This window comes from Nilaparvata lugens, chromosome 2 (genome assembly GCF_014356525.2).
Source record: "Nilaparvata lugens isolate BPH chromosome 2, ASM1435652v1, whole genome shotgun sequence".
Classification (NCBI taxonomy): domain Eukaryota; kingdom Metazoa; phylum Arthropoda; class Insecta; order Hemiptera; family Delphacidae; genus Nilaparvata; species Nilaparvata lugens.
In genome coordinates, this window is record NC_052505.1 from 5,762,363 (window position 1) to 5,789,696 (window position 27,334).

The window sequence follows — 27,334 nt, forward strand, 5'->3', positions numbered from 1 at the left end:
AATTGAATTTGATCGAAATTGTTCGGGTCGGATCCTTATATTGTAAGGACCTTAATTTCCAAATTTCAAGTCATTCCGTTAATTGGGAGATGAGATATCGTGTACACAGACGCACATACACTCATACACACACACACACACACACACACACACACACACACATACAGACCAATACCCAAAAACCACTTTTTTGGACTCAGGGGACCTTGAAACATATAGAAATTTACAAATTGGGGTACCTTAATTTTTTCGGAAAGCAATACTTTCCTTACCTATGGTAATAGGGCAAGGAAAGTAAAAACGGTACTCAGATTTATATTCAAAAATAGCCCTATAGAAAAAAGACAAGTATTATTAATGTTGATTTACCGATGAGTTGTCAATTTATGAAGTGTTTCGAGCACAGGCATCTGATCGGCTATGGAGTCAGTGCCCCTCGACAGCAGGAAGAGTATGGTGCGGTTCAAACAGTGGTAGAGTCCTTCCAGCTGAAACGAGCCGGGCCTGCGCTTTGCCTGCGCTATCAGCTTCACCACAAAGTCCAACACCTCATGAGGATCTTTCAACAGCATTCCTGGCAAATAACAATTCAGATTCCTGAATAAATTATTACCATATGTTTTAAACAATACAAAGTTCAACTCACGCTGTAGCGTTGAAAATAATAACCAGTTAAACTGGGTTTTCGTTTGTGCGTAAATGCCGTCGTCGACCACGACAGGGTGATGATCTCAGATTGGGTAGATTTCAATTTGTCTAAATAACCTGAAAGATTATGTTATAGTTATTTGTATATCTAAAGTGAAAAGTACGACTTTTTCTCCCTGTGGGAAAAAGTTTGAAGCAACAATTTTCCCGAGGGAGAGAACGTATTTTTCGCTCGTGATGTACACTACATTTTTTTATAGAAACTGCAAATAATATCATTTTAATAACTTACGTATTGGTGACAATGTTTCCTAACAACATAACCTAAAATCTGAAACCTAAAAACCGGTCGTCTGATTGGCACTGCCGATTGCGCTATCTATTGGCAAAAGTTGTAACAATTATATCAGATGGGCGTCTACCAAAAATGGCTGACTCCAGATCACGCGGTTCAGATTTGAATTGCAGATCAAAAATATTTGTTGGCTGGTATTTTGAATAGAATAAAATATTTTTAAAATTGTATAAATTTTTATCGTCTACTAATATTAAGAATATAATATCATACAAACATATATTTCATGAGTTGATCAAATTTCTGGTTGTGGTATTGAATTCAGTTGACTCAATGACAGACACCTCTATTATGCTTTTCATCTGAGCTTAGACCTTCTAACCTATTACAATATAAGTTTTAAAATAGAGATGCTTCCATGTTATTTAAATGGAGTCACTTTTCCTCCCTAGGGAGTTTTTCTGTTTTTTACTACCAAGAGCAAAAAAGTGAGTAAAGTAAGTACTTTAGACAGTAGGTGGAGGAAAAATTATTTTTTAATAGGGGAGGTTGAGTTTATACTTTTAAATGACAATATGTTGTTATTATTAGAAATGTTTCGATTCTTGAATAATAAACACAAATAATGGAAAGTTATTTGATCAGCTGTTTTAGCACACTTAAAATTTGGACAATATGAATGTCAACAATGCTTGTCGTCGTCGACTACTTAAGTTTACACACAAACGAAAATGCACCTTAGGAGTAAAATGCCATGATGACTCAAATCAAATTTGATAGTGGAGTATCATAATTAGAACTAAGTTTATTATTAGCAACTTTTGTATGTATATTATAATAATTATGTATAATTATGTTTTGTCAATAAACTCCTTGGTTGCAATTCATTGGCAATCAGAGAAATTATTATTAAATCATTTTACTGTAGACTAGCAGCTAGGATATAAATGGATATAAAGGAAAAATTTATAGATTAAATTGTCTAACATTGAAATTATTTTACTTCATAATAAGGTAATGTTGAACTTTGAACAGTTGGTCAACAACTAAGGCATTTATATATTTTCAGGGTTTTGAGAATATTCTTTTTAAGAAGTGGTCAGATAACAGGGAATGCCTTAGTTTTCTCAAACAGATTGAGAGACAGAAATTTGTTTCTTCTTGCAAACCCTTCATGTGAAGCCTTCAAACGGTTTTACGATTACAACGCTCCAAATTCCTTTAATAATTTACCTCTACATATTACATCCACGGGCTCACTGGTAACATTTTTGAAGAAATTAAAGCACTTTCTATTCAATTTTGATTTTGATGAGATTGAGGAGTTATTTTTCACATGAATTCTTTTGGGAATTTCTACTATTGCTTCCTAGGGTTCTAACAATTTCTCTGTGTCAGGATTTTTATTTTTTTTTTCATTAATATATAATTATTTTAGTTCATATATTAATATATAAATGTATATATCCTCAAATTCTTCCTCATTTATTTTCCTAGAATTGTATTATACTTTTTGGTTTCTATAAATAACTTCTGTAATGTTCACTCCTTTCAATTCGTTTTCTGTGAATAGACAAAGATTTTCTGTTAAAAATGTTTTCGAGGCTTCTGTCTCTTGCAAAGGTCAAATAGTTTAAATTTCAGAGTAGGTGACTTCAACTCAGCTTATAGCTTATGAAGTACCTTAATCATAACTCTGACGTTACATAATGTTTTTGTTAGTTTTTAATTATTTTCATTTATATAAATAGAGTTAGAAGATAATATTTTATTATGTATTTTAGTTTTTCAAAATTATTGTACTGATTTGTTAAGTTTATTTATTTTTGTTTGTAAATTTTCAGTGTTATGAATAAATTTCAATTTCACAATAGAACCTGATTGGTTAGGATGGCAAGTCGTCCACTGTTAATTCAAAAGCTCATGCAAGCCACAGAACGGGTTGACTTGTAGCCAACGCTCAAGTTTCACTCTCAACTCCTGAGCACTGAGGGCTTCAAGTTGTCTCGGAAGCTTGTTGAAAATCTTCAGGGCCAGAGTAGAAAATGAGTCTTTGGTCCTAGACAAGCGGCCAAAAGGTTCATCAATTATTGTGAATCCGTTTCTGGTGTGATGATTGTGGAAATCATTATTCCAGCTGATTTGCAGAAATTCACCTTGACATGTACAACGCTCAGATGAGTGAGTCATACGTATGGGAACCCTTCAATAAGTTGAAGACTGTTGTAGATATGATACTGTAACTCTCAGGATAAGTTATTGGTCGAATACTCCACCTTTTGACGTACAACTGAGTTTCAACCCCTCATAAGGGGGTGACTTTGGGGTTGTAACTCGAATATTTAAAACTGATTTATTGTACAAAATACTACAATAATAATATAATTATGACATTGAAGGAAAAATTAGGCTGAGCCTGAACTATTTCCTCTTCAAACATTTTGATAAAAAGTTAATGTTGTCCAAAGGTTGAGGTTATGATATCACACACTGCTTCGTCACTTGATTTTTGGTCCAGGAATAAAATGATTTGAAGACTTTGAATTTTGAAGGTTGACAAAATATTTTAATTGAATCACAGAGTGTATTACCTACAATTAATAAAAAACTTCAGAAATATTGCACCTATTTGAAAAATTTGAATACAAAATAATCACTACCTACTATTAGTAAGTTACAGCTGTTTATAAATGTAACACCTTAAAAAAAAACGAAGATGGCATCAATAAAAATGTTCTATGATATCTGTATCCAAAATGGCGGCTTATTGAAGTTTTAGTTTTTGAAGAAATGAGGGATTGTAACTCTAATATTTCAAATGTAAACACCCATTGTGAGACACATCATTTTAAGGCCTTTTCTAAACAGAAAAGATGACATCAATAAAAATGTTCTATGATACTTGAATCCAAAATGGCGGTTGATTGAAGTTTTAGTTTTTACTTGAAACTTCAATCAGCCGCCATTTTGAATACAAGTATCATAGAACATTTTTATTGATGTCATCTTTTCTGTTTAGAAAAGGCCTTAAAATTATGTGTCTCACAATGGGTGTTTACATTTGAAATATTAGAGTTACTACCCCTAAGTCATCCCATTATGAGGGGTTGAAATTCAGTTGTACGTCAAAAGGAAGAGAATTCGACCAATAACTTATCCTGAAAGTAACAGTATTATATCTAAAGCAGTCTCCAACTTATTGAAGGATTCCCATACACATGACTCACTCTGTATAATATAGTTTCATTTCATTTCCATCTTTCATCCCACTGACCACCTATGAAAGGGGTATACGGATTTGTCAATTAGATTCTAAGTCGTCAATCTTTGCATTTCATAATGCAAAAAGAATTCCTCACTGGAATAAGAACAAACCTGCAACAACTCCTCCCTCACCTTAATTCTAAACTTCTCACCTGTAAGAGCCTTAACACGTGTTGGCAATGAATTATAAAGCCGAATTCCTGCACTCTTTACCCCCCCCCTCTCATACATTCTAGTTCGATGAATGTCGTATCTGAGGTTTTGTCTATATCTGGTATTGTATGAGTGGAACAACTCTCCTGTATTGAACCTTTCCTCATTCTTATCAATAAATCAAATAGCCTCCAAAATGTATGCACCTGGTAGTGTAGTGGGAGAATCTTTAACTCTTTGAAATAATCTCTACAACTTGCTCCAATAGATTCATCCACCATCACTCTAACTGCCCACTTTTGGATCCTAAATATATGTATTGCATGAGTTGAATTGCCCCAAAATATAACAAAGTATGAAAGAAGAGAATGGAACAAAGCAAAATAAACACTTCCAAGCGTTCCTGTATCCAGTAATTTCTTCAATAGTAGTTGCAGACTGTCATTATTCCTGTTGACTGGAAAAGTGGTGTACTGTGATGAAGCTGATTATGCAGACTGCTCTCTTCTGCATGATTAGGACTTTCTGAGTATCAGATGCATGGCCCCAAAGCTGCAGTCCAGAGCCCAGGATGTTCTTGGAGATGAACCACGATCAGGTAGTGTCTGCTCACCAATTTTGCCAGCTTCCTCAGCAGGTATGTAACTGTTGCACAGACCTTCCATTTGAGAATTCCAATAGAGTTTGGGATTAATAAAATGAATCAGTGAATGTTTGTCATACCTTGCCACAGCTTGTCGACAGTCCTTGCAGCGACATAGCAGACATTGGGCGCAATGTTGGCAGAGTTTCCTCCCGGCACCACAGGCAGCGCTGCCTGCTCGCCTATCAAAACATCAGCCGCCAGAAGGTGTTCCATCAGAGTGGTCAGCACTTCCGTCTGGAATCTCGCTTGTTGGCTCAGGCTGGAGTTCTCAGGAGATGCCTGAACAATATCAATTCTTTATTCTTTTTTACAATGAAACACAGATCGGGAGCGAAAAACTAAGAATACCTTGTACTACTGTATTTCTCTCCCAAATTTAAGTAACATTAAAAGTCCAAAATGAGGTTATGTCTTCTAGATTTCCAAAAAGTTTTCAGTCCAGAAATATTTATACAAACCATTCTTTTAAATTTAGATGTCCCAAATACCAAAATAATAATTTGTAACACTCAGTCAAAATGAAAAGAGATGGAAGGATTGACAGTGAAGTTATGAATAGAATAAAAAAAGCCAATAATATACAGGGTTATCATAAAAGAATGGTGCGGTTTCGAACATTGTTTAAAGAAAAACCAAATTACTTACAGTTAATGTTTTTTATACACCTAATTTGTCGTCTGAAACAGTTTTTTTTACATGATTAATAACTTTCAATAAGTGCGCCCTTAGTCGCTCGACAAATGTCCAAACGATAATAAATTTCTCTCTTAACATTCGATAACATTTCTTCGATTATGGTTGTCATTGGTTCTTTAATCCTGTTTCAAAGTGGTTCAGTTCGCGATTTCTTGTGAATAAACAATGTTTTTGATGTAAATTTACAAGAAAAAATCTACCTGAACCAATTAAAAACAGGATTAATGAAGCAATGACAACCATAACCAATGAAATGTTAGCGAATGTTTGGAGAGAAATTGATTATCGTTTGGATATTTTGTCGAACGACTAAAGGCGCACATATTTAAATTTATCAATTATATAAAAAACTGCCTGAGACGACAAATTAGATGAATGAACATCAACTGTAAGTAATTTGGTTTTTCTTTAAACCATGTTCGAAACCGCACCATTCTTTTATGATAACTCTGTATTTTATTCAATAAATAATACTCTATTGGGTAAAAGAGAAGTAATTAAAACGGCGAAGAAGAGAATTTACCAAGCAGTGTATGTACCTACTATCCTCTATGGCACAGAAAGCTGGCCAGTTGTTGAAAGGCAAGCCCAGAAAATCAGAGTATCTGAAATGAAATTCCTTAGAAAGATTGTGGGAAAAACAAGAAGAGACAGGATAAGGAACGAAGTCATAAGGCAGGAAGTGGAGATTGAACCCCTGGTTGGCAAAATGCAAGAAAAGCAGTTGAAATGGTTCGGTCATGTAACAAGGATGACAAACGAGAGAAAGGCCAAACAAATATGGAGTGAGGCAAAGAGGACGACCGAGAATAACGTTTGAAAACCATGTCGAAAGAATGGGGGCTGCTAGGGGTGAAAACTGGCAGCAGATGAAAAGATTGGCTGAGGATCGTGGGGAGTGGAGACGCTGGGCCGAGGATCTTCAAACCACCCTACGCTGTGAGGCAGAAGGGGATCGAGAAAGAAGAAGGAGAAGAAGAAGATTAAAAGTCCAAAATGAGGTTATGTCTTCTAGATTTCCACAAAATTTTCAGTCCAAAAATATTTATACAAACCATTCTTTTAAATTTAGATGTCCCAAATACCAAAATAATAATTTCTAACACTCAGTTATTTTTAAAATGGAGAATATTCACTTATTAGATAAATTTTTAAACACGAACCGAACAACAAACTTACTCCTTAATTAAACATTAATAGTAGATTATACAACAGTTTTATATTGAGGGTCTTTAACGCACGACTTTATTCTTTACTGATTTATACAATAATTACATCATCAAAAATGATTGGGAGAGAAAAAATAGAAGTGGAAAAAAGGAAGGTTAGAAAATGAACTTACTAGCGTATATGGAAAATGGTTGTAATAACATTTTGTTTCGATGAATAAACTTTGATTTGATATAAACATCGTGTGAATAGCTGATAAGTAGACACTGAAATTGTACACAGATTGTCTAGGGACCGCCCAAGGGAATGCACTCATCTCAAAATTCAAAATGCTTTATACAAGGTGTTGAATTTCACATCCAATTCAATGATTGAAATCATTAGTTCCTTCTTTGCCGCCTGGAGCGCTCATTTCTTCTGCTCACATTTTTGTCTTCTCTCCAGCAGCTGCTGCGCTCTGGTGACTGCTTTCAAAGCTGGCCATTGCCTATCCAGCGATGACTTGCTTCTTTTGTATGGCGTCTAGCGACTTCTCTTCTTCTCGTCATGCCGAAGGCGTTTTCGTTTGATCTTTTCAAGTTTTCTGGTGAAAACTTTGCTCAGTGCAATGGGATAATTCTATCCTATTTCTTCATTCTTGTGAGTTGGTGGCGCGTGCGCGTAACGAATTGATTCATATCAATTTTATTTTCTTTTGGGTGAACCCGTAACCATCTACTTTGACTGTAACTCGGCGTGCCTTGTTAACATTTTGTGAATCTACTTCAACTCTATCATCTACTTTCAATGGATTGACGTGCCTTGTTGCTGTTAATGAATCTGTTTCAATATCATATTGAATCTTCTTAAACTTGATTTCGAACTGTAACTTACTAATGTTTGGTAATACCCTGCCTGTACTTGACTGTTGTGTTTAAACTGGTAGCCACACTTGCTTAGGCCTACCTCAGTTCCCTATGAACTGGACAATTCAACTAAAGTTAGCTCTTCAAATATTGAGCAGTGATTAATATTTTCTTGGAAGATCTTTCAATGTTTCCAAATGAACTGGGAGTTATCCATGTGCTGTAACCAATCGTCTTATCCATACAAGTGTTGGAAATCTCATCAATTCATCACGGACAGTAAACCATACTTCAAGCAAGCCTACCTTGACTATTTCCTGGAACCAACTTGAACACCACTATCATGTTGAAACCCTAGGTAACTGCATATTTTTATCATCTTTGTATTTGCTAATTACCTTTATCTTCCTATCCCTTAAATAAGGTTAGGGTTGAGTTCATTATTTGGATCTATTTACTTAGGCTATTTTTGATTTTTTGGTTGCTTCATCATAGGTCAGATTTTTGTATGAAACAAGAATAACTTGACAACCTATTGTAATTTTTTTCAATCATGAATGTTGTCAGAACATAATCTTTTTGTTCATGATGCAACTTACTATTGCAGAATCACTTAACATATTAAAATATTGGTTACTTGGTAAAATATTGTACATCACAATTTATTGACTTAGGATTTTAAAACAAACAAGCAATTTTAGGCTAGTTATTTGATCATCACATTATTATTGACTTAGGATTTTAAAACAACAAGCAATTTTTATTGCATCAAATATATTTTGTTCAATTACATATTTTGTAATCTACAATTCTATAAATATTAAATTCATCGCATTTTAAATTCAATTTCAGTATTTTTCAAGCTCATTATTGTATTGTAATTTATGATTAGTATCAAGTTATTTGTAAGTGTGAATTACCATAGATTCAGTGTATATTAACTGAATTGTCTCTACTAAACTTCGATGTTTATCAATTATAAATTTTCCATATTAAACCTCAATGGTTATTGATTTTGAACTGCTCTAATGATTTTGATGTATATCAGTTATCTTATTGTCTGTTTCTCCATTTAAATTTTTATATTTACTGAACTTGACAATTTGTTATCAACTTAATGCTGTATGATTTTTGAGCTACTTGTATTCACTATCAAAAATTATTGTTCTGCCATTTCTATTTCAATACATTTATATATTGCTCACTTGGTATTTTTTCTCCAAGAACCTATTCATGTTAGTAATAATTTTTCCGTCTTTTATGAAACAAAGACGGTGGTCTCCTTATTAAAATTATATTCTATCTGGGTCAATGACCCATAAGCAAAATATTTACATCACATTGACCAGCGCTCTATACTGATCCACTAGCTACCAGAATTCGGACTCAGAACAAACAAATAAATTGGTCCTCCGGGCCGGATATCCTATTAATCTTGTAATTTTGTTTCTTTTCATGTGTACTCAATCGCCATGTACCTTGTCACCTGGACTGAGGGTTGCTGTGGACGAGGGGTTGCCAATGAGACGTACCATTCAGTGGCCAAGCTGTCCATACCATGTATCAGTTGGACAAGTTGCACGACCATACACAAGCCAGCATTAATCACAATTACATCACAACCACAGCACAGGTGTCAGTGAAAGTGCAGTGTTAATCTCAGTGAAGGTCGTATGAAAATTTTCTTTTGTTATCAATACCTTTTTTGTAACAATGGCTACATCCCCTCCTCCCAGTGACTCACGTTCAGTGTCCCCAGATTTAGGGTCTGAGCATTCTGCTCTTATCAGTTCTAGGAACAATTTACTAGAAGAAGCCAACTGGTTCTTCACAAGTATCCAAATTTTATTGTAAATGATGAAGCAACATATTATCACTTACTTACCATTAAAAATGAAGTTGATCTCCTCAGAGATAAATACAAGAAAATTCATGAACAAATACAACACAAAAATGTATCATTGGACAAGGAATCACACTTTGAAACAATTGAAAGGTTCATATTATTCATTTCTAAAGCAAATGCTGCATTGAAAGCTTTTGAGGCTAAAATAACTAACACTCGAAATGATCTTGTTTCACAACAATCAGTACAACCTGCTACTACTGCATCACAGCATGCAAATTTTAATTTGCCCCAAATTCCTCTCCCTCATTTTGATGGAAACTTCTCAAAATGGCAGGCATTCTCCAGTGCATTTATGCACATAATAGGTAGTCAGGAGCAAATTAGTAGCACATTGAAATTTTTCTATTTACGACAAACATTGAGTGGTGAAGCTCTAGCAAGAGTGGAACATATTGATGTCAATGAAAAAGGGTTTGAAGTAGCCTGGAAATTGCTAGAAGAGCGATATGACAATAAACGACTCATTGCAACAAACCACATCACTGCCATTGAGTCTCCACCTGCAGTTAAGCGTAACTGTGCACAATCATTGCGTGCATTCATTGATTTTTGTAAATCACATATTGCTGCCCTTCAGGCACTTGAACTTAAGAATCTCACTGACTTATTGTATATGCATAAAATGTTGTTGCAATTGGACTCTAACACTGTTAAGGAATGGGAGAAATCAGTTCCTATTGACAGTATTCCAACAATTGAGAAGTTTTGGAATTTCTTGGAATCACAATGTAAAGTTATGGATGCAGTTGCATCCAGTGCTAACAATTCAACAACTATTCACTCTAGTAACACAACTAATTTTGCTTCCAAGCAATCAAAAGTTAATCACTTTCAATCAAGTAATCAAAATAATGTAAAAATGTTTCATAATTTGACAACCAATTGCACTTTCTGTAAAGGCTCAAATCACATGGCCTATAAATGTAATGAATTGCTCAAATTACAGCCTTCTGAACGTTGGAATGCTGTCAAAAGCAAAAACCTTTGCTTCAATTGTCTCAAACCACATGTTCCTAATCATGGTTGCTCTACAAAATCTTGTTTTCATTGTGGTAAGGCACACCACTCTATTCTGCATTCACTAGGTTCAGGACAGAATCAACAAAAAGGTAAAGAAGTTACTTCTAACAATATTCATTCGTCAGTGAAAAAATCATCAGTTGAAAATTCCATTATTGACAAGCATTCAAAGGCTTCATCTTCATCTGTTGCAGTCCTTCCTCAATTAAATGAGAGGAGCATGGTTTCATCAGATAATAATGTACATTCAAATGTTGCATCCTCAGTTTGTCTATTTCAGCAAGCTAGTGTTCTCTTCTTCCTACAGCTCAAGTTTTTGTTGAGGACTCACAAGGAAATTGATTAAATGTGTTGCATTGCTAGACAGTGGCTCGGATTGCAACCTTATCTCACAACATTTGGCTGATAAGCTTGCATTACCAGCGGTCAGTACTGAAACAACTATTCATTCTATTGGTGGCAACCAATCAAAGTCAACTTATGTTCTTTCAATTCTTGTCAAATCTACAGACCAACAATGGTCCACTGAAGAATCTTGTATTGTCATTGATAAAGTTCCATCTTCTTTCTCAAATTCCAGAATTGAAATAGAAAAACTTGAAATTCCATCACACATTTCACTGGCTGATCCTAACTTTTTCAAGGCTAAAAACATTGATCTTCTTCTCGGCGCTGGCGTTTTTGCTTCAGTCTTGTCAGCAGGACAGATTGTCATTTCCAAAGATGCACCCATTCTCCAGAGCACAAGGTTGGGTTGGATTATTTTTGGCTCTTGCAAGGTACCCAGCTCATCTGTTCCAAATTCTCATGTATCCAATTTTTTGTCAACAGTTTCATCAAACACTCCTTGCCAACTTGAAAAATTCTGGGCTCTCGAAAGTGTAATTGCGGAGATTCCACCACCTGATGATATTGTTTTCTCAGAAAAGCATTATGAAGAGCACACTCATCGTCAGGAGGATGGTAGATTCATTGTATCACTTCCTAAAAAGGAATCATTTCATACTCTGGGTGAGTCCAAGTTTCAAGCACTTAAACGATTCAAATCTCTGGAACAAAGATTAGCAAGGAATAATGAATTGAAATCTCAATATGTGGCCTTCATGGAAGAATACAAGGAACTACAACACATGACTAAGGTTGATGAGCCCACAGAGAATCAAGCGGTGTACTACATCCCACATCACCCTGTCTTTAAACTTGATTCTACTACTACAAAACTTCGAGTAGTTTTTGATTGTTCTGCCAAAACTTCTACTGGTGTTTCCTTAAACGATGTTCTTCACATAGGGCATACTGTTCAGCCAGAGCTCTTTGAAACTGTTCTGCGCTTTCGTACTCATCTTATTGCCTTTGCAGCTGATATTGCAAAAATGTATAGGCAGATTCTCCTAGATCCAGCTGATGATGATCAGCTAGATCCAGCAGTGATCTACACCGTATATTCTGGCGTGATGACATCAATAAACCAGTAGAACAATATCGCCTTAATACTGTGACTTATGGTTCTGGTCCTGCAGCATTCCTTTCACACCACCATCAGTTTGGAGGTTGGCCAGAATCCTTGAGGTACATCCTGGTGCGGATAATAAAGTCCGAGTTGTCACACTTCTCACACCTACAGGCATCTTAACACGTGCTATTTCTAGTATTGTACCTTTGCCTCATGATAATGAGATTGAAAACGTATCTTCTCATTAGTTTTATTATTGGTTTAATTTACTCTTAGGTTTATGTATTGTTGTAGTCATCCATCATTTTTCTAATGGGCCCGGCATTGGTACTTGTCTTGTTTGGTTCTATGGGTGTGAAACATGGATTTGGTGTCTTGTTGTTTTTTGGGATTTACGTTTTCCCAGTTTCAAATCATCCTTTTCATCATTGACTTAGCTTGCTCATTCAACATATTTTCTTTCTTTCTTATTATGCCATCCTGCAGATGACATAATGGGCCCGGCTTATGTTGAATTTCACATCCAATTCAATGATTGAAATCATTAGTTCCTTCTTTGCCGCCTGGAGCGCTCATTTCTTCTGCTCACATTTTTTGTCTTCTCTCCAGCAGCTGCTGCGCTCTGGTGACTGCTTTTCAAAGCTGGCCATTGCCTATCCAGCGATGACTTGCTTCTTTTGTAATGGCGTCTAGCGACTTCTCTTCTTCTCGTCATGCCGAAGGCGTTTTCGTTTGATCTTTTCAAGTTTTTCTGGTGAAAACTTTGCTCAGTGCAATGGGATAATTCTATTCCTATTTCTTCATTCTTGTGAGTTGGTGGGCGCGTGCGCGTAACGAATTGATTCCATATCAATTTTATTTTCTTTTTGGGTGAACCCGTAACCATCTACTTTGACTGTAACTCGGCGTGCCTTGTTAACATTTTGTGAATCTACTTCAACTCTATCATCTACTTTCAACTTGGATTGACGTGCCTTGTTGCTGTTAATGAATCTGTTTCAATATCATATTGAATCTTCTTTAAACTTGATTTCGAACTGTAACTTACTAATGTTTGGTAATACCCTGCCTGTACTTGACTGTTGTGTTTAAACTGGTAGCCACACTTGCTTAGGCCTACCTCAGTTTCCCTATGAACTGGACAATTCAACTAAAGTTAGCTCTTCAAATATTGAGCAGTGATTAATATTTTCTTGGAAGATCTTTCAATGTTTCCAAATGAACTGGGAGTTATCCATGTGCTGTAACCAATCGTCTTATCCATACAAGTGTTGGAAATCTTCATCAATTCATCACGGACAGTATAACCATACTTCAAGCAAGCCTACCTTGACTATTTCCTGGAACCAACTTGAACACCACTATCATGTTGAAACCCTAGGTAACTGCATATTTTTATCATCTTTGTATTTGCTAATTACCTTTATCTTCCTATCCCTTAAATAAGGTTAGGGTTGAGTTCATTTTATTTGGATCTATTTACTTAGGCTATTTTTGATTTTTGTTGCTTCATCATAGGTCAGATTTTTGTATGAAACAAGAATAACTTGACAACCTATTGTAATTTTTTTCAATCATGAATGTTGTCAGAACATAATCTTTTCTTGTTCATGATGCAACTTACTATTGCAGAATCACTTAACATATTAAAATATTGGTTACTTGGTAAAATATTGTACATCACAATTTATTGACTTAGGATTTTAAAACAAACAAGCAATTTTAGGCTAGTTATTTGATCATCACAATTTATTATTGACTTAGGATTTTAAAACAAACAAGCAATTTTTATTGCATCAAATATATTTTGTTCAATTACAATATTTTGTAATCTACAAATTCTATAAATATTAAATTCATCGCATTTTAAATTCAATTTCAGTATTTTTCAAGCTCATTATTGTATTGTAATCTTATGATTAGTATTCAAGTTATTTGTAAGTGTGAATTACCATAGATTCAGTGTATATTATCTGAATTGTCTCTACTAAACTTCGATGTTTATCAATTATAAATTTTCCATATTAAACCTCAATGGTTATTGATTTTGAACTGCCTCTAATGATTCTTGATGTATATCAGTTATCTTAATTGTCTGTTTCTCCATTTAAATTTTTTATATTTACTGAACTTGACAATTTGTTATCAACCTTAATGCTGTATGATTTTTGAGCTACTTGTATTCACTATCAAAAATTATTGTTCTGCCATTTCTATTTCAATACATTTATATATTGCTCACTTGGTATTTTTTCTCCAAGAACCTATTCATGTTAGTAATAATTTTTCCGTCTTTTATGAAACAAAAGACGGTGGTCCTCCTTATTAAAATTATATTGTATCTGGGTCAATGACCAATAAGCAAAATATTTACATCACATTGACCAGCCGCTCTATACTGATCCACTAGCTACCAGAATTCGGACTCAGAAACAATACAAGGTCTATAGAAAGAGTTCTAGACACCAATTGTTGTGGAGCGGCCATACTGAAGTTATTCTGGCGACAAATTTCAAAATATGATCTAATAAGAACAAATTATTCGTAACAAAATCATGCATTATGCACAACAATATTCCCGTTTCTTATTAGTTTAATTAAACAACCATAGTGAGGTCCACGTTGTAATGGAAGTGGAGAAAGATGGGATATCAACGATGCCGATCCTCTGTCTTGTCAATGCCTTCTATAGCCGGTAGCTGATACAGGTTTATTGATATAACATTGACTGTTCATTCTCATTTAAAATAGTCAATTATATTTTATAAAGCCAAACTTATATTTTCCAATAATTTCATAACAAATTTTCATTGCTCAGATGGAATATTTTGTTAATTAATTATTAATTCTACATTGTTAAAAGACGATCTAGCAACAGAACAAAGCGAGAAAGAGATAGCGCATCAGCTTTTTTGAATGATAGACAAGGATAGCAATACCAATTCTAATCAAACACTGCCATTATAACGTGGACGTCACTATAGTAAACAAACTTCAAAACTAGTATAGTCCAGGTCCTGTAGCTTTGCCTATCGGCGGAGGGCCACTAGATTACAATATTACCTGTTCAAAAAAAATCGAACATTTTTGAAAATGTTTCTTTCCATAAACAACATTTATGCTCTTTTGTATCCTCTCAAAAGCAACGTGTTGCATCCGAAAAGATACACAAGAAGCTTTAATGTATCTTTCCAAAAGCAACAGATGCTCTTTTGTATCTTTTCAAAAGCAACGTGTTGCAACCGAAAAGATACACAAGGAGCTTTTTGGAGTTAGGTCCTTTTAGCAGAGCACAGCCTATCAGCTGACATTCGTTCAACATGCACTTTCCATTTTTGGATGTACGTTGCAACTCTCTCATTCATGAAGAATCTCTGTGTTTAGGGTGCTTCCTCCGAGGGCCTCTGAACCCTTATTAATTTTCCACTGCATACTGTTGTATATTTCTGAAAGTTGATTACCCTGATCTACTTTCAGCCCACTCCATTTTAATAATCAATGATTTGATCTTATTTACTTTTACTTATTTTACTTTATTAATTTTCTGTTTTTTTCTCTTAAATCTTCATATTAATTGAAACTTTTACAATATTTTCATTTATTAATAAATCCTTAGTTGAATTAATAAAATTAACGTCTTGGTAGAGAGTTAGTGGGAAGGATATTTTGAATATTCTTTCCGAAAAATGGACATTGATATGTCCAAAGCTCCGCCAATTTATGTAGATGCATAATAATACTAGTAGTTCTGTGAACAGTAGACCTCACGCAGTATTCTCATCCACAAGTACCTGATTGAAACTATAGACCTTGTGGAAATATAGCAATAGACTGGCTTCTCCACACATCTGTGTAATCACTTGTCAGCTGATTTATGATGAATAATTCTATAGTCTGATTTTTAATCTAAAGGTGCGTACAGACTTTCGCTCTGCTCCGCAACCGAACGTCACTCCAGCAGAGCGATTGATGATCGACCGGGAAGCAACAGTGGATCGACCGGGAAACGCGAGAAGATCTAACATCTTCCATAACGTTCATGATGGGTGCGTGGGCGGTGCGACTGTGGTTCGATGGTGGTACGAAGGCGGTACGAGGGAGGAGCGTGCTCGGTGCTGGTTGGAAGCGAAAATATGTGTACGCAGCTTAATTTTGGCGTATGAAGGAGGCTCCTTTTTCCTTTTATATTATCCTTGAAATGCAAAATTTCCAAAAACCTTGTATATACGTCGACGCGCAATTAAAAAAGGAACATACCTGTCAAATTTCATGAAATCTATTACCGCGTTTCGCCGTAAATGCGCAACATATAAACATTTAAACATCAAGAGAAATGCCAAACCGTCGACTTGAATCTTAGACCTCACTTCGCTCGGTCAATTATCTATAGTTATTACAAATTGCTTTTCTCATAACATACACAGTTTAATGATTATTTTGTTAGTCTATATTATGTAAATTGATCTATAATTTTGCTGTATTGTAAGCTATTGTATATAAGTGTATAAACCAGTAAATATTGTAATCTACATAAATAAATAGCCTACTCAATTAATCAATCAATGAAGCCTGATGTTTTTGTAAAGTTGTGAATATTACTCCGCGAACAATATATGCCGTTTCAAAGTCACCGAGGCAAAACTACAGGGCGCGTACTGTAAACTATACCCCTTAGTTCTATCAAATGTACCAATATCATATAACATACCTCAAGGACGAGATCAATAGCTGGAGTGCACTTGCCAGTGACTGGTAGAGACAGAGAGTCGACTACGATCACTCGCAGAAAGTCCATCACAAACTTTCTGGCCGGATGGTTACTGAGAGTCGGCTCCTTGGTTGGCGATCGCAGCACCATTGTTGTCGACTCCAGCGGAGTAAAGACCTGCAAACACATCAATGAATGAATAATCTGGTGTGGTACACTCACACAACTTTCCTTGCTCATTGAACTGTAAGCCCCATTCTTAAACGAGAATAATTTAAAGGAATAACATAATGATGATTGGCGGCAACATATTTGAAACTACGATTAGACTTCTGTATAATTGTTTTCAGAGTACTTTTTCCTTTGTGTAAATTGTGAAATTCGCTGATTTTTTCTAAAAGTCGTCAAAACAGCTGTTCTACAGATGAAATATTAAAAATAAAAAAAAAAAATTTTTTTAATATTTTTTAGAATATTAAAAAAAATATCTCGACTATGTGTTCTTTTTATGAACTGCTCTACCTACCTACCTCATGCACTAGAAGGAGGTTACAAAGTCCATTTCTCAAGGATGGGGTGGACCCTCCATTAGTTTCTCAGAAAGGAGACTCATGCCAGTTGATAGAGCTGATAAATAACTATACAGGGAATGAATTTGAAAAAAATCGGTTAAGTCATTTTTGAGAAAACTTTGAAAAACATGGTTTTTTAGTAATTATCCGCCATTTTTCTCAAAAATATTACGGAGCTCCAGCAATTTTCCCAGAAATGAGACTCATCCATGGTATAAATGTGAAGAAAATCGTTAGAGCCGTTTTCGAGAAAACCATGAAAAACATGTTTTTTAGTAATTATCCGCCATTTTGAATTCAATTTTATTGAATTTATTATTGTCGGATCCTCATGGTATAAGGACCTTAAGTTTAAAATTTCAAGTCAATCGGTTGATTAGGAATGGAGTTATCGTGTTCACAGACATACACACAGACCAACACCCAAAAATCATGTTTTTGGACTAAGGTGACCTTTAAACGTATAGAAAACTTGAAATTGGGGTACCTTAATTTTTTTTGGAAAGCAATACTTTCCTTACCTATGGTAATAATAATAATAATAAAAATTAATAATAATAATAAAGTAATAATAGTAATAATAATAGGAAAGTAATAATAATAATAATAATTTCTCTGATTGGCAATGAATTGCAACCAGAGGAGTTTATTGACAAAACATATACATTATTATTATACTATACATACAAAAGTTGATACTAATACTAAACTTAGTCCTAATTATGATACCCCACTACAATAATATGTGTCGGGGTAAATGGATGAAGTTTTATTCTCAATAAACACAAGGAAATGTAGAATAGATGGACATCAAAAACAAACAAACAAGTTTATAATATACAGAAATGCATAGTAATGAATCACAAACCAAATTTAATGTAACTTATTAAGAAAAATACAATCCAGCACGTAAGATGCAACTTACGGACCGCTGGAGGGAGTCTAACACACTATTTTACTACAGTAATAGAATGGACTGAAAAAAGAGAAAAGAAGAAATGAGAGATATACATTTTTGGGCTGTAATCAAAATGAGAAATTAGTAATTAATTGGATTAATTAACTGTAGAGGAAGACAGAGAGAATAGGAGAGCTACAAGAAGAGAGGATTGTAGAGGAGTCATAGCAGCCACGGATTCAAGATTCAAGATTCTTTATTGCCAGAACAACTTCACATTGTATGAGCACGTCAAAAAATAATAACAATAATATGGGAAACACATGGGAAACATGTTCGAATTTTCAGAAAAATTTAAACGGCAAGAATTATACTCGGACTTCGACTGCAACAGAAAATGGATACCAGAGTTATGAACACGGACATTTTAAAAATGAGTAATGTGAAGTTTCTGCAGCGAGGAGCTCATCTAATCAATTGCAGATGGGCCGGTCACGTGACAAGGATGGAGGCTGACAGTTGGGCGAAGACATACAGGGAATGGATACCACGGGACAGGACCAGAGGCATCACGCATCCAGCACTCTGGTGAACGGATGAATTTTTTTTCCAACGAGTTGGAGATTTGGGGTTAACTGAAGCTAGAGACGGGGGAAGATGTGCAAAACTTATTGACAGACTGAGACAAATTGAATAATGTTATAATATACGTGGGTTATCCAGAAAGGAGATTACGTTTTCGTCTGTGTCTGCTAGGAACGGGGCTAGCGCGGCCATCTTGGGGTCAGAGCGTTGCGCCACAGTATACATACAGTATGGAAACTTGGCTAGTACCCTGACGCCAAAATCCGCCATCTTGTTAGGAAGCGCCGCATTGTAATAGTATTGATGGTAGGTTCGGATCACTTTAATGATCCGGATCAATTGATCTCATTCACTGCCACGAGCCAATCAGAAGACCAGGATTGGAACTTCCCAAGGTCACGTGACGTGTTTAGTATTGGCGTAATGTAAAAAGCATTGGTTAGATAGGCGATTGATTACAAGTTTCCATTCTGTACCTATTCTGTGGTTGCGCAGCTTAGATGGCATCTAGCCGTGCTAGTGAAAGGTTCGTGCTGTACTCCTTCAAGATATTGTGACGGGTTGAAATGTCTGCGGTAATTGAAAATCCCGCGAGCTGCAAGCTGCATGCAGTAATAAGGTTTCTAACTGCAAAAAACTGTAAACTGATGGAAATCTATTAGCAGCTTCCCCAAGTGTATGGGGACAACATTATCACTGAAGGTGGAGTGCGTCAGCGGGTCATAAGATTCAAAAATGACCAAACCAATGTTCACAACGAAGATGGAAGTTAGAGACCCAGCATAGTGACTACTGAACTTGTAGAAAAAGTCGATGCTAAAGTTCGTGAAAATCGAAAGGTCAAGATAACAGAACTTTTTTTGAGTTTTCCACAAATTTCGCGAAGTTTAGGTGGCTATGCAGCGTTGATGACGACGCACAGCTGCAAGAAGAGGTAACGAATTGGTTGAAGGCGCTGGCGACGGAATTTTTCGACGAAGGAATTTCCAAGCTCGTACATCGCTATGATAAATGCCTTAATTTGCATGGTGACTATGTAGAAAAGTAGTATTTGAATGTGGCTTTCATTTGTATATAATGAAATTAGTTTCCTATACTTTGTTTATTTTTTATTTTAAAACGTAATCTACATTCTGGATAGCCCTGGTAAATTAATGTGAAATATTTATTCGTTGCCAACCACATATATACCTCATGAGAGAGGCTCTTGTTCTTTCAAGAATGTAAATGAAGCTATATTATTATTATTAATGAGAGATGATGCAAATTGGAGAAAATCAAAAAAACATAAAAAACAGAGATTAATTTATTGATTTATGTTAACCAAAAACGGTAAGAAAAGCAAGAAAGATCCAAAAAAGATGAGAAAAAATAAAGCAAGATAACAGGATGCAAATTTAACAGAATGGAAAGAAATATAGACAGATCAAACAATAATTAGGAACAAAAACTCTAAAGGTTCGGGAGTGAGCGACAATAGTTATTTGTGCAACTAGTGCGCAAAGTGACAGTTTGCTGCACCGAAAGAAACGTTTACTCAAGAATGGTTTCTTGAGTGCAGCAGAGGAACTTTGCGCACGTATTTCACATTAAGTTTTTCCTACAGTTACCATTGAATATCAAAAGTGGGTAATTATGGGTAAAATTGCCTGAAATGCATCAAATGTTTTTCTGTGTAATTTTATTATTGATAAAAAACCTTAATTTATTGTCAAATTGAATAAAAATGTTGTCCTTGGTTATAATATATAATGTAATAATTAGCGCGTTGTGCTTCGTTGCACCTCTGCTTACTATAGCAGCCACAGCAGTCACTGTTACCAACTTCATTTTGATTTTGCTGCACTGTTGCTCCATATAACCTACTAAGTATTTTGTGTTGCCATGTTGCAAATCTGGAGTGCAGAAAAATTTTTCCCGCACTAGAGCGGAAAAGTGATTCTTTGCGTTCTGTAATCAGTGCAGCAATGGCCACTTTTCAACGTAACTGTAGGAAAAAGCCAAATTTTAATTAATCTCTTAATCTTATTTCCACAATTACATGCAGCAATGGCCTTCTTAGCCTCAAGTGGCAAAGCATTATAAAATCTAGGTGCCAGGAAAATGAACGTTTTACGAAAAATAGTGCAGTTGGGTTTAGGACATCTGACATGGGAAGCCGGAGTCCGCATGGTGGACTTCTGTCGAAGTGCGCTAACAGGTTGACAGTAATCGATTGCCACGCCTCTATTTCCAGTTATACAAGGTGCGCCAGAGAAACTTACTTATTTGAAAAAAATCCCGTGCGTTAAATTGGTCGTGTAGAGGGGAAGGAAGGGGTGCATCTGGAGGGGGAAGTTCTCAAATTTATCTTCCCTCAAGTGAATAGCCATCATGCTTTGGTCTAGAGAGCAGCGGGCGTTCGCAGTTGAAAGCTTCTTTTCTAATGGTCGATCACCATTAGTGCCGTGTTATCATTTAAGATGATTTGTAAAACTGTAATTTTGTAACCATGTTACCATAGGCGACAAGCCTAGTAACGATTGTAAAATAAAATCTATCTATCTATCTATCACCTTCCGCGCTCGATTTGAAATTCCTCCCCACAGACTTGTTCCTGGCCATAATTCGATTCTGTCGTAGGTTAACTCATTTCAGGAGTGTGGAAGTGTCGCTAAACCCAGAATTGGACTTCAACGTACCATCAGTACTCCAGAAAATATAGAAAGAGTGAGATAGTCAGTTGTGCATTAAAATTGTTGATAAAATTGATAAATCTATTAGAACTTACATCATCGGCAGGAGTGGATGCCTGACTTTGTACGATAGGTCGCGGGAACAATGTGCCAGCCAGTGCTCCCAGAACGTCTCCACCCATCAGAATCGGCATCAGATCACCCATGTTGTGGTACAAGAAGAACAGAAACTGAATGATGGTCACCGGGTAATCTCTCAGCCATTCCGGTAGACTGTCAGGACTGAGTAGAAAATTGCAGAAAATAATGTTATTATTCATATTATCCCATGCAAAATATATTTCAATAAGCTAATGAAAAACCAAAAAATGCTATATTTTTATATATATAGTTTTCACTGATAAAATGCTGGTTTTCATTAGTAGAGAAATTCTTTAGAAATAGGCTACTATAAGGCCTGGTTTTTTATTAGTAGAGTTAGTGGTAGAGTTCCCTGGGCAAGTACCAACTATCTTGTGAACTCTCCCAATGAAAATGTTCATGGTAGAGTTGAGTCTTGGTAGAGTACTAGTTTTTTAGTAGAGTAGAGTGGGGTAGTACTCTACCACCTACCTTCCCACACCACCGCTTCTCACTCTACTCTACCACTACTATGCTAATTAAAAACAGTCTCGAGCTAGTAGAGTAGAGTCTAATTTCATTTTCTTCTTCTTCAAATGTTAAAGGAATAAATGCGCTGCGCATCTTCGAAAGGAAGATTATGAGAAGAGTTTTGGGACCAGTGAGAACAGCGGACAGTTGGCGAACAAGGAGTAACGCAGAGGTGAACGTGTTTCTGAATGAAGAAGATATTGTGCGTTTCATTAAAGCGCAAAGAATAAGGTGGCTTGGTCACGTGACAAGAATGGGAAATAGACAGGTTTCCCAACAACTTGATGAACGCACAAATGATGGGGATTAGAAAGCGTGGAAGACCAAGGAAGAGGTGGCTACGGGATGTGGAGGAGGACTTGCATATCATGGGAGTGCGGTCATGGAGGAGAAAGGCAGAAGACAGAGTATTATGGAGGCAAATCGTGAGGAAGGCCAAGGTCCACACCGGACTGTAGAGCCAGCGAAAGTAAAGTAAGTACTTCTTCTTTAATAGCCGTAGTTATCTCTGCAAGCAAAAGATCAGCCGCATATATCAATGCTTTTTGTAAACCTTTTGTGGCTGAACGGCGATAATGAATGTTCCGTATTGACATTTTAAGGTTAGTTCTGTTCACTAGACAACACACTTTACCTACTATTCTCAATTGTAATGAAAACAGTTTCTTGACCAAGTAAGTAGAGTAGTTAGTATGCCAGTTACTCGACCACTAACTCCACTAGTGAAAACCAGGCTTTAGGCAGGCCACCAACAACTAGACAAGAGTTTTGATCAAATTTGTACACACATGTCGTCATACAGTGTTGTGTCATCACAGCGAAAGACTTCAAACAACATTTTTTGAGTTTAGATCTTGCATCTTCAATTTTTTATTACTTATTCTTTCTTCGCTGCTCTTTCTTAGTTATTTGAGGTTAAATTATTTTTTCCTCCACCTACTGTCTAAAGTACTTACTTTACTCCCTGAAACCTAATACTAAAGTGTCACTTTTTCGCTCTCGGTAGTAAAAAACAGAACAACTCCCTAGGGAGTAAAAGTGACTCCATTTATATAACATGGGGAGCATCTCTATTTTGAAACTTACATTGTAATAGGTTAGAAGGTCTAAGCTCAGATGAGAAAGCATAATAGAGGTGTCTGTCATTGAGTCAACTGAATTCAATACCACAACCAGAAATTTGATCAACTCATGAAATATATGTTTGTATGATAATTATTATATTCTTAATATTAGTAGACAATAAAAATTTATACAATTTTTAAAATATTTTATTCTATTCAAAATACCAGCCAACAAATATTTTTGATCTGCAATTCAAATCTGAACCGCGTGATCTGTAGTCAGCCATTTTTGGTAGCTGCTCAGCTGATATAATTGTTACAACTTTTGCCGATAGATAGCGCAATCGGCAGTGCCAATCAGACGACCGGTTTTTAGGTTTTAGATTTAGGTTATGTTGTTAGGAATCATTGTAAGTTATTAGAATGATTTTATTTGCAGTTTCTATAAAAAATGTAGATGGAGGAAAAATGTTGTGTACATCACGAGCGAAAAATACTTTTTCTCCCTCAGGAAAATTGCTGCCCTCGGCTTCGCCTCGGGCTTCAAACTTTTTCCCACAGGGAGAAAAAGTCGTACTTTTCACTCTAGATATACAAATAACTATTGTATCATTATAATTTGTAATTTACAAGTGCTTTATTTATTGTTATTGGTTGTTTATTTCATGTTGAAAGCTGCTGGCAAACAGCTGTTTTTTGTTCGAAGACTATCGCTGATTACACAACTTGCATGACGAGCATGTGTGCACACACATGTTCAACACACTTGTCCTATCGTTAGTGGTCACTCTTAGAAATAAAATATTTTTTCTTCCCAGTTGATAGAATGCATCTACACAAGCTCAGTCGCCCACCTTGTGTGGGACTGTTTATCCCTACTGTTGAGAACCCAGCTATGGCGTTGACATTGTCAAAACTTAAGATTGTCATTCACAATTTACTAACTTATTTGTAGTAAGTTCATCTTCATATATTTTGGCCTAGCCCTCTACCTTCAGAATGAGGGAGAAGGTTAATTCCAAATTGTGAATGTAAAGACTTTAGGTGAAAATATAGAGGAATGTATGCTTATTCTATGTTGGAACTCAAAATGATGTTCTTATCTGAAAGAAGATTTAGATAGAGAAAAAAATATAGAAAATAGATATCAACATATCTTTATGACATAATATAGATAGATATAAAATATATATAGAATTGGATCATTCAGGAAAGATGGAACATCGTATGAGGAGTGGAAATTGGAATGGAATTGTGAAAATACAAGAAAGTGGAATAGAACTCTGTCTGACAGACCAATAATGAATATATTCAATGCCAGCAGACAGCTGGTTGTTAGAATAGTTCAGTATTAAACTATTAACTTGTATTTTATCATGCAACAGGGACCTGGTGGAATAGAACGTGCTTTTGGAGAAATGAATTAGAATGTCATGGTAAAAATGTGTGGAATTAGAATGGAATTATAGAAGTGTAAAAAACTGAGCGTAAACTAGTAGCTATTTTATCATGCAATAGGGCCCTAGTAGGATAGAACCATAGATAAAATATAGCATACGAAGATATCCCATGGTATAGTGCGATTATGTTCCAAATTTCACTAGCTACACAAGCCAATATTCCAGATAGTCCTTTTTGGTGAAACTATGCGACACTGTTAGTCTCTCATACTGTGCCGTTCTTAAACTATCCCCCGGCCAAAACAGTGATGTATTCGACAGTAATCGGCATGAGTTAACAAAAAATTGGCTTGAAACTTGGAACATAGATGACCTATTCAAGAGGCTATTCATGACCTATTTGAGGCTGTTTTCAGGTTACAAGAGAAAGCTTTAAGAAGAGTTTTTGGCCTTTCTAATAGAAGTTCCTGTAGACGCTTATTTAAGGAACATAACCTTCTTACTGCACCGGCTATTCATATATTAGAACTGGTTCTTTTGTTTTTAGGAATAGAAATCTTTTTGGTTAGGGACGGGTGACACAAGTGTATAGTACACGTTTTAGAGGTCTTATCTACACAATCATAGACTCACATTACTTGAGAAAGGCCCATATTACATGGGGATAAAATTTTTCAATGCTTTGCGCCACATATAATTCAAGACAGTGCTACCATGATCGTTTCAGAGAAAGCCTTGAATATAGTCTCTTGAATATTTGCCCATATAGAATTGAGAAATTTTTTGAAAAACCCTACACTGAAACTTAATGCTATAAATATCCTAAAATGTATCATCCATTTATCTATTCATTCATTGTTTCTACTTATTCATTCTTCTATCTATTCATTCTTCATTGTTTCCATTTATATTGAGTTGACGTTTCATATATCACTAGAGCTTTGCTCTATCACGAGATTTCATGTGAAAATTGTGTAATAAATAAAAAATAAAATTCCATGGGATATCTTCTTATGCTATCTTTTCTCTTTAAATAAAAAAGACTAAGAAATTGTCAAAAAACCACAGATTTATTGATACTTAGAGAGAACGGTTTCGTTTATTACACCAATGTCAATCTCTGATAAACCAGATGTCAATGTTTATCAGAGATTGACAATGGTGTAATAACCGAAACCGGTCTCTCTAAGTATCAATAAATCTGTGGTTTTTTGACAATTTCTTAGTCTTTTTCATTCAATATGAATAATTACCACAATATCAACTTCTCAACTACACAAAACGTATCTTTTCTCTATTGCGCTATTGGAGAAAATGAATTTGAATGAAAAGGTGGAGATATGTGGAATTGGAATGGTATGGAGAAAATATGTGCAATCGGAATGGAATGGTGGAGTATATGTGGAATTTGAATGGAATCGTGGGAGTATGACATATGGCAGACAGAAGAACAATAACTTATTGATGATATGTGATTGCCTTTTAGTCTCCTGGTTGAGCATGGTTCGAACCATGGCCAGAAGGACAATTACGGCCTCGGGACACAAGTTGACACGTCCAGACATGGCGGTAACCGACTGCGAGGCGGGCACGCCAAACATGAAACTCCACACATTGTCCAAGTCCAGCTGAGGAAAACACAACCATCAATTGGAGGTAGCCTTGCTTCAAAATGACACTAGAGAAAAGCGATGAAATAGTTTAACACGTCCAGAAACATTGTATGCTTTCACTTTCCTTGATGGAATCAACAAGTCTTAAATATTATCTTAAACTTTGCCTTGGTCTGTGGAAAACACAATGTGTTATTGTGTTTGTCTTTTGTGTTATTGTGTATTGTATTGTCTCACTTCTATCATCAATTGAAGTAACCTTGCTTCAATACAGAACTGGAGCAAAGTGATGAAATAGCTTAAGATGTCCAGAAGCATTGTATGCTTCCACTTTCCATGATAGTCTCCAACAAATCTTAAACTAGTAGTTCTGTGAACAGTAGACCTCACGCTCAGTAAGTTACATTGACCTGTTGATATGTTTTCTCAAAAAATAATAAATAATTTATCAATTAAAAATGTCTAGAAAAAATCCTAAATAAACATAGAGCTTTCTGTCCTATCGTACCGTGACATGTCGTCCCGGAATGTGAGTGTGAGCACTGTTATCAAGTCTGGCTGCATCTGTCTACAACGTTGATGGAAAGATACAATTTTCAAGATGTTCTATGTTTTTGAACGGGTAGTATTATTGACCGAGCGAAGTGAGGTCTGAGATTCAAGTCGACGGTTTGACATTTCTCTTAATGTTCAAATGTTTATATGCTGCGCATTTACAGCGAAACACGGTAATAGATTTTCATGAAATTTGACAGGAATGTTCCTTTTTCAATTGCGCGTCGACGTATATACAAGGTTTTTGGAAATTTTGCATTTCAAGGATAATATAAAAGGAAAAAGGAGCCTCCTTCAAACGCCAATATTAGAGTGAAGATCAGACTATAGAATTATTCATCATAAATCAGCTGACAAGTGATTACACAGATGTATGGAGAAGCCAGTCTATTACTGTATTTCCATTAGGTCTATAGTTTCAATCTGGTACTTGTGGATGAGAATACTGCGTGAGGTCTACTGTTCACAGAACTACTAGTAGTAAACTTTCTACTAACGTTGATGGAAAGATACA

The 27,334-nt window shown here is 35.6% G+C and overlaps 1 protein-coding gene across 1 annotated transcript in view; it reads right to left on the bottom strand.

The window, feature by feature from the left end:
- LOC111059210 (WD repeat and FYVE domain-containing protein 3) overlaps window positions 1-27,334 on the bottom strand; it is a 172,814-nt gene that overhangs the window by 43,903 nt on the left and 101,577 nt on the right. Inside the window, exons 33-37 of the mRNA XM_039419973.1 lie at window positions 26,132-26,280; window positions 21,633-21,819; window positions 16,808-16,984; window positions 5,084-5,285; window positions 370-574 (exon numbers count right to left, since the gene is read on the bottom strand). Coding sequence (XP_039275907.1) covers window positions 370-574; window positions 5,084-5,285; window positions 16,808-16,984; window positions 21,633-21,819; window positions 26,132-26,280 — 920 coding nt within the window. The remainder of the gene's footprint in view (window positions 1-369; window positions 575-5,083; window positions 5,286-16,807; window positions 16,985-21,632; window positions 21,820-26,131; window positions 26,281-27,334) is intronic.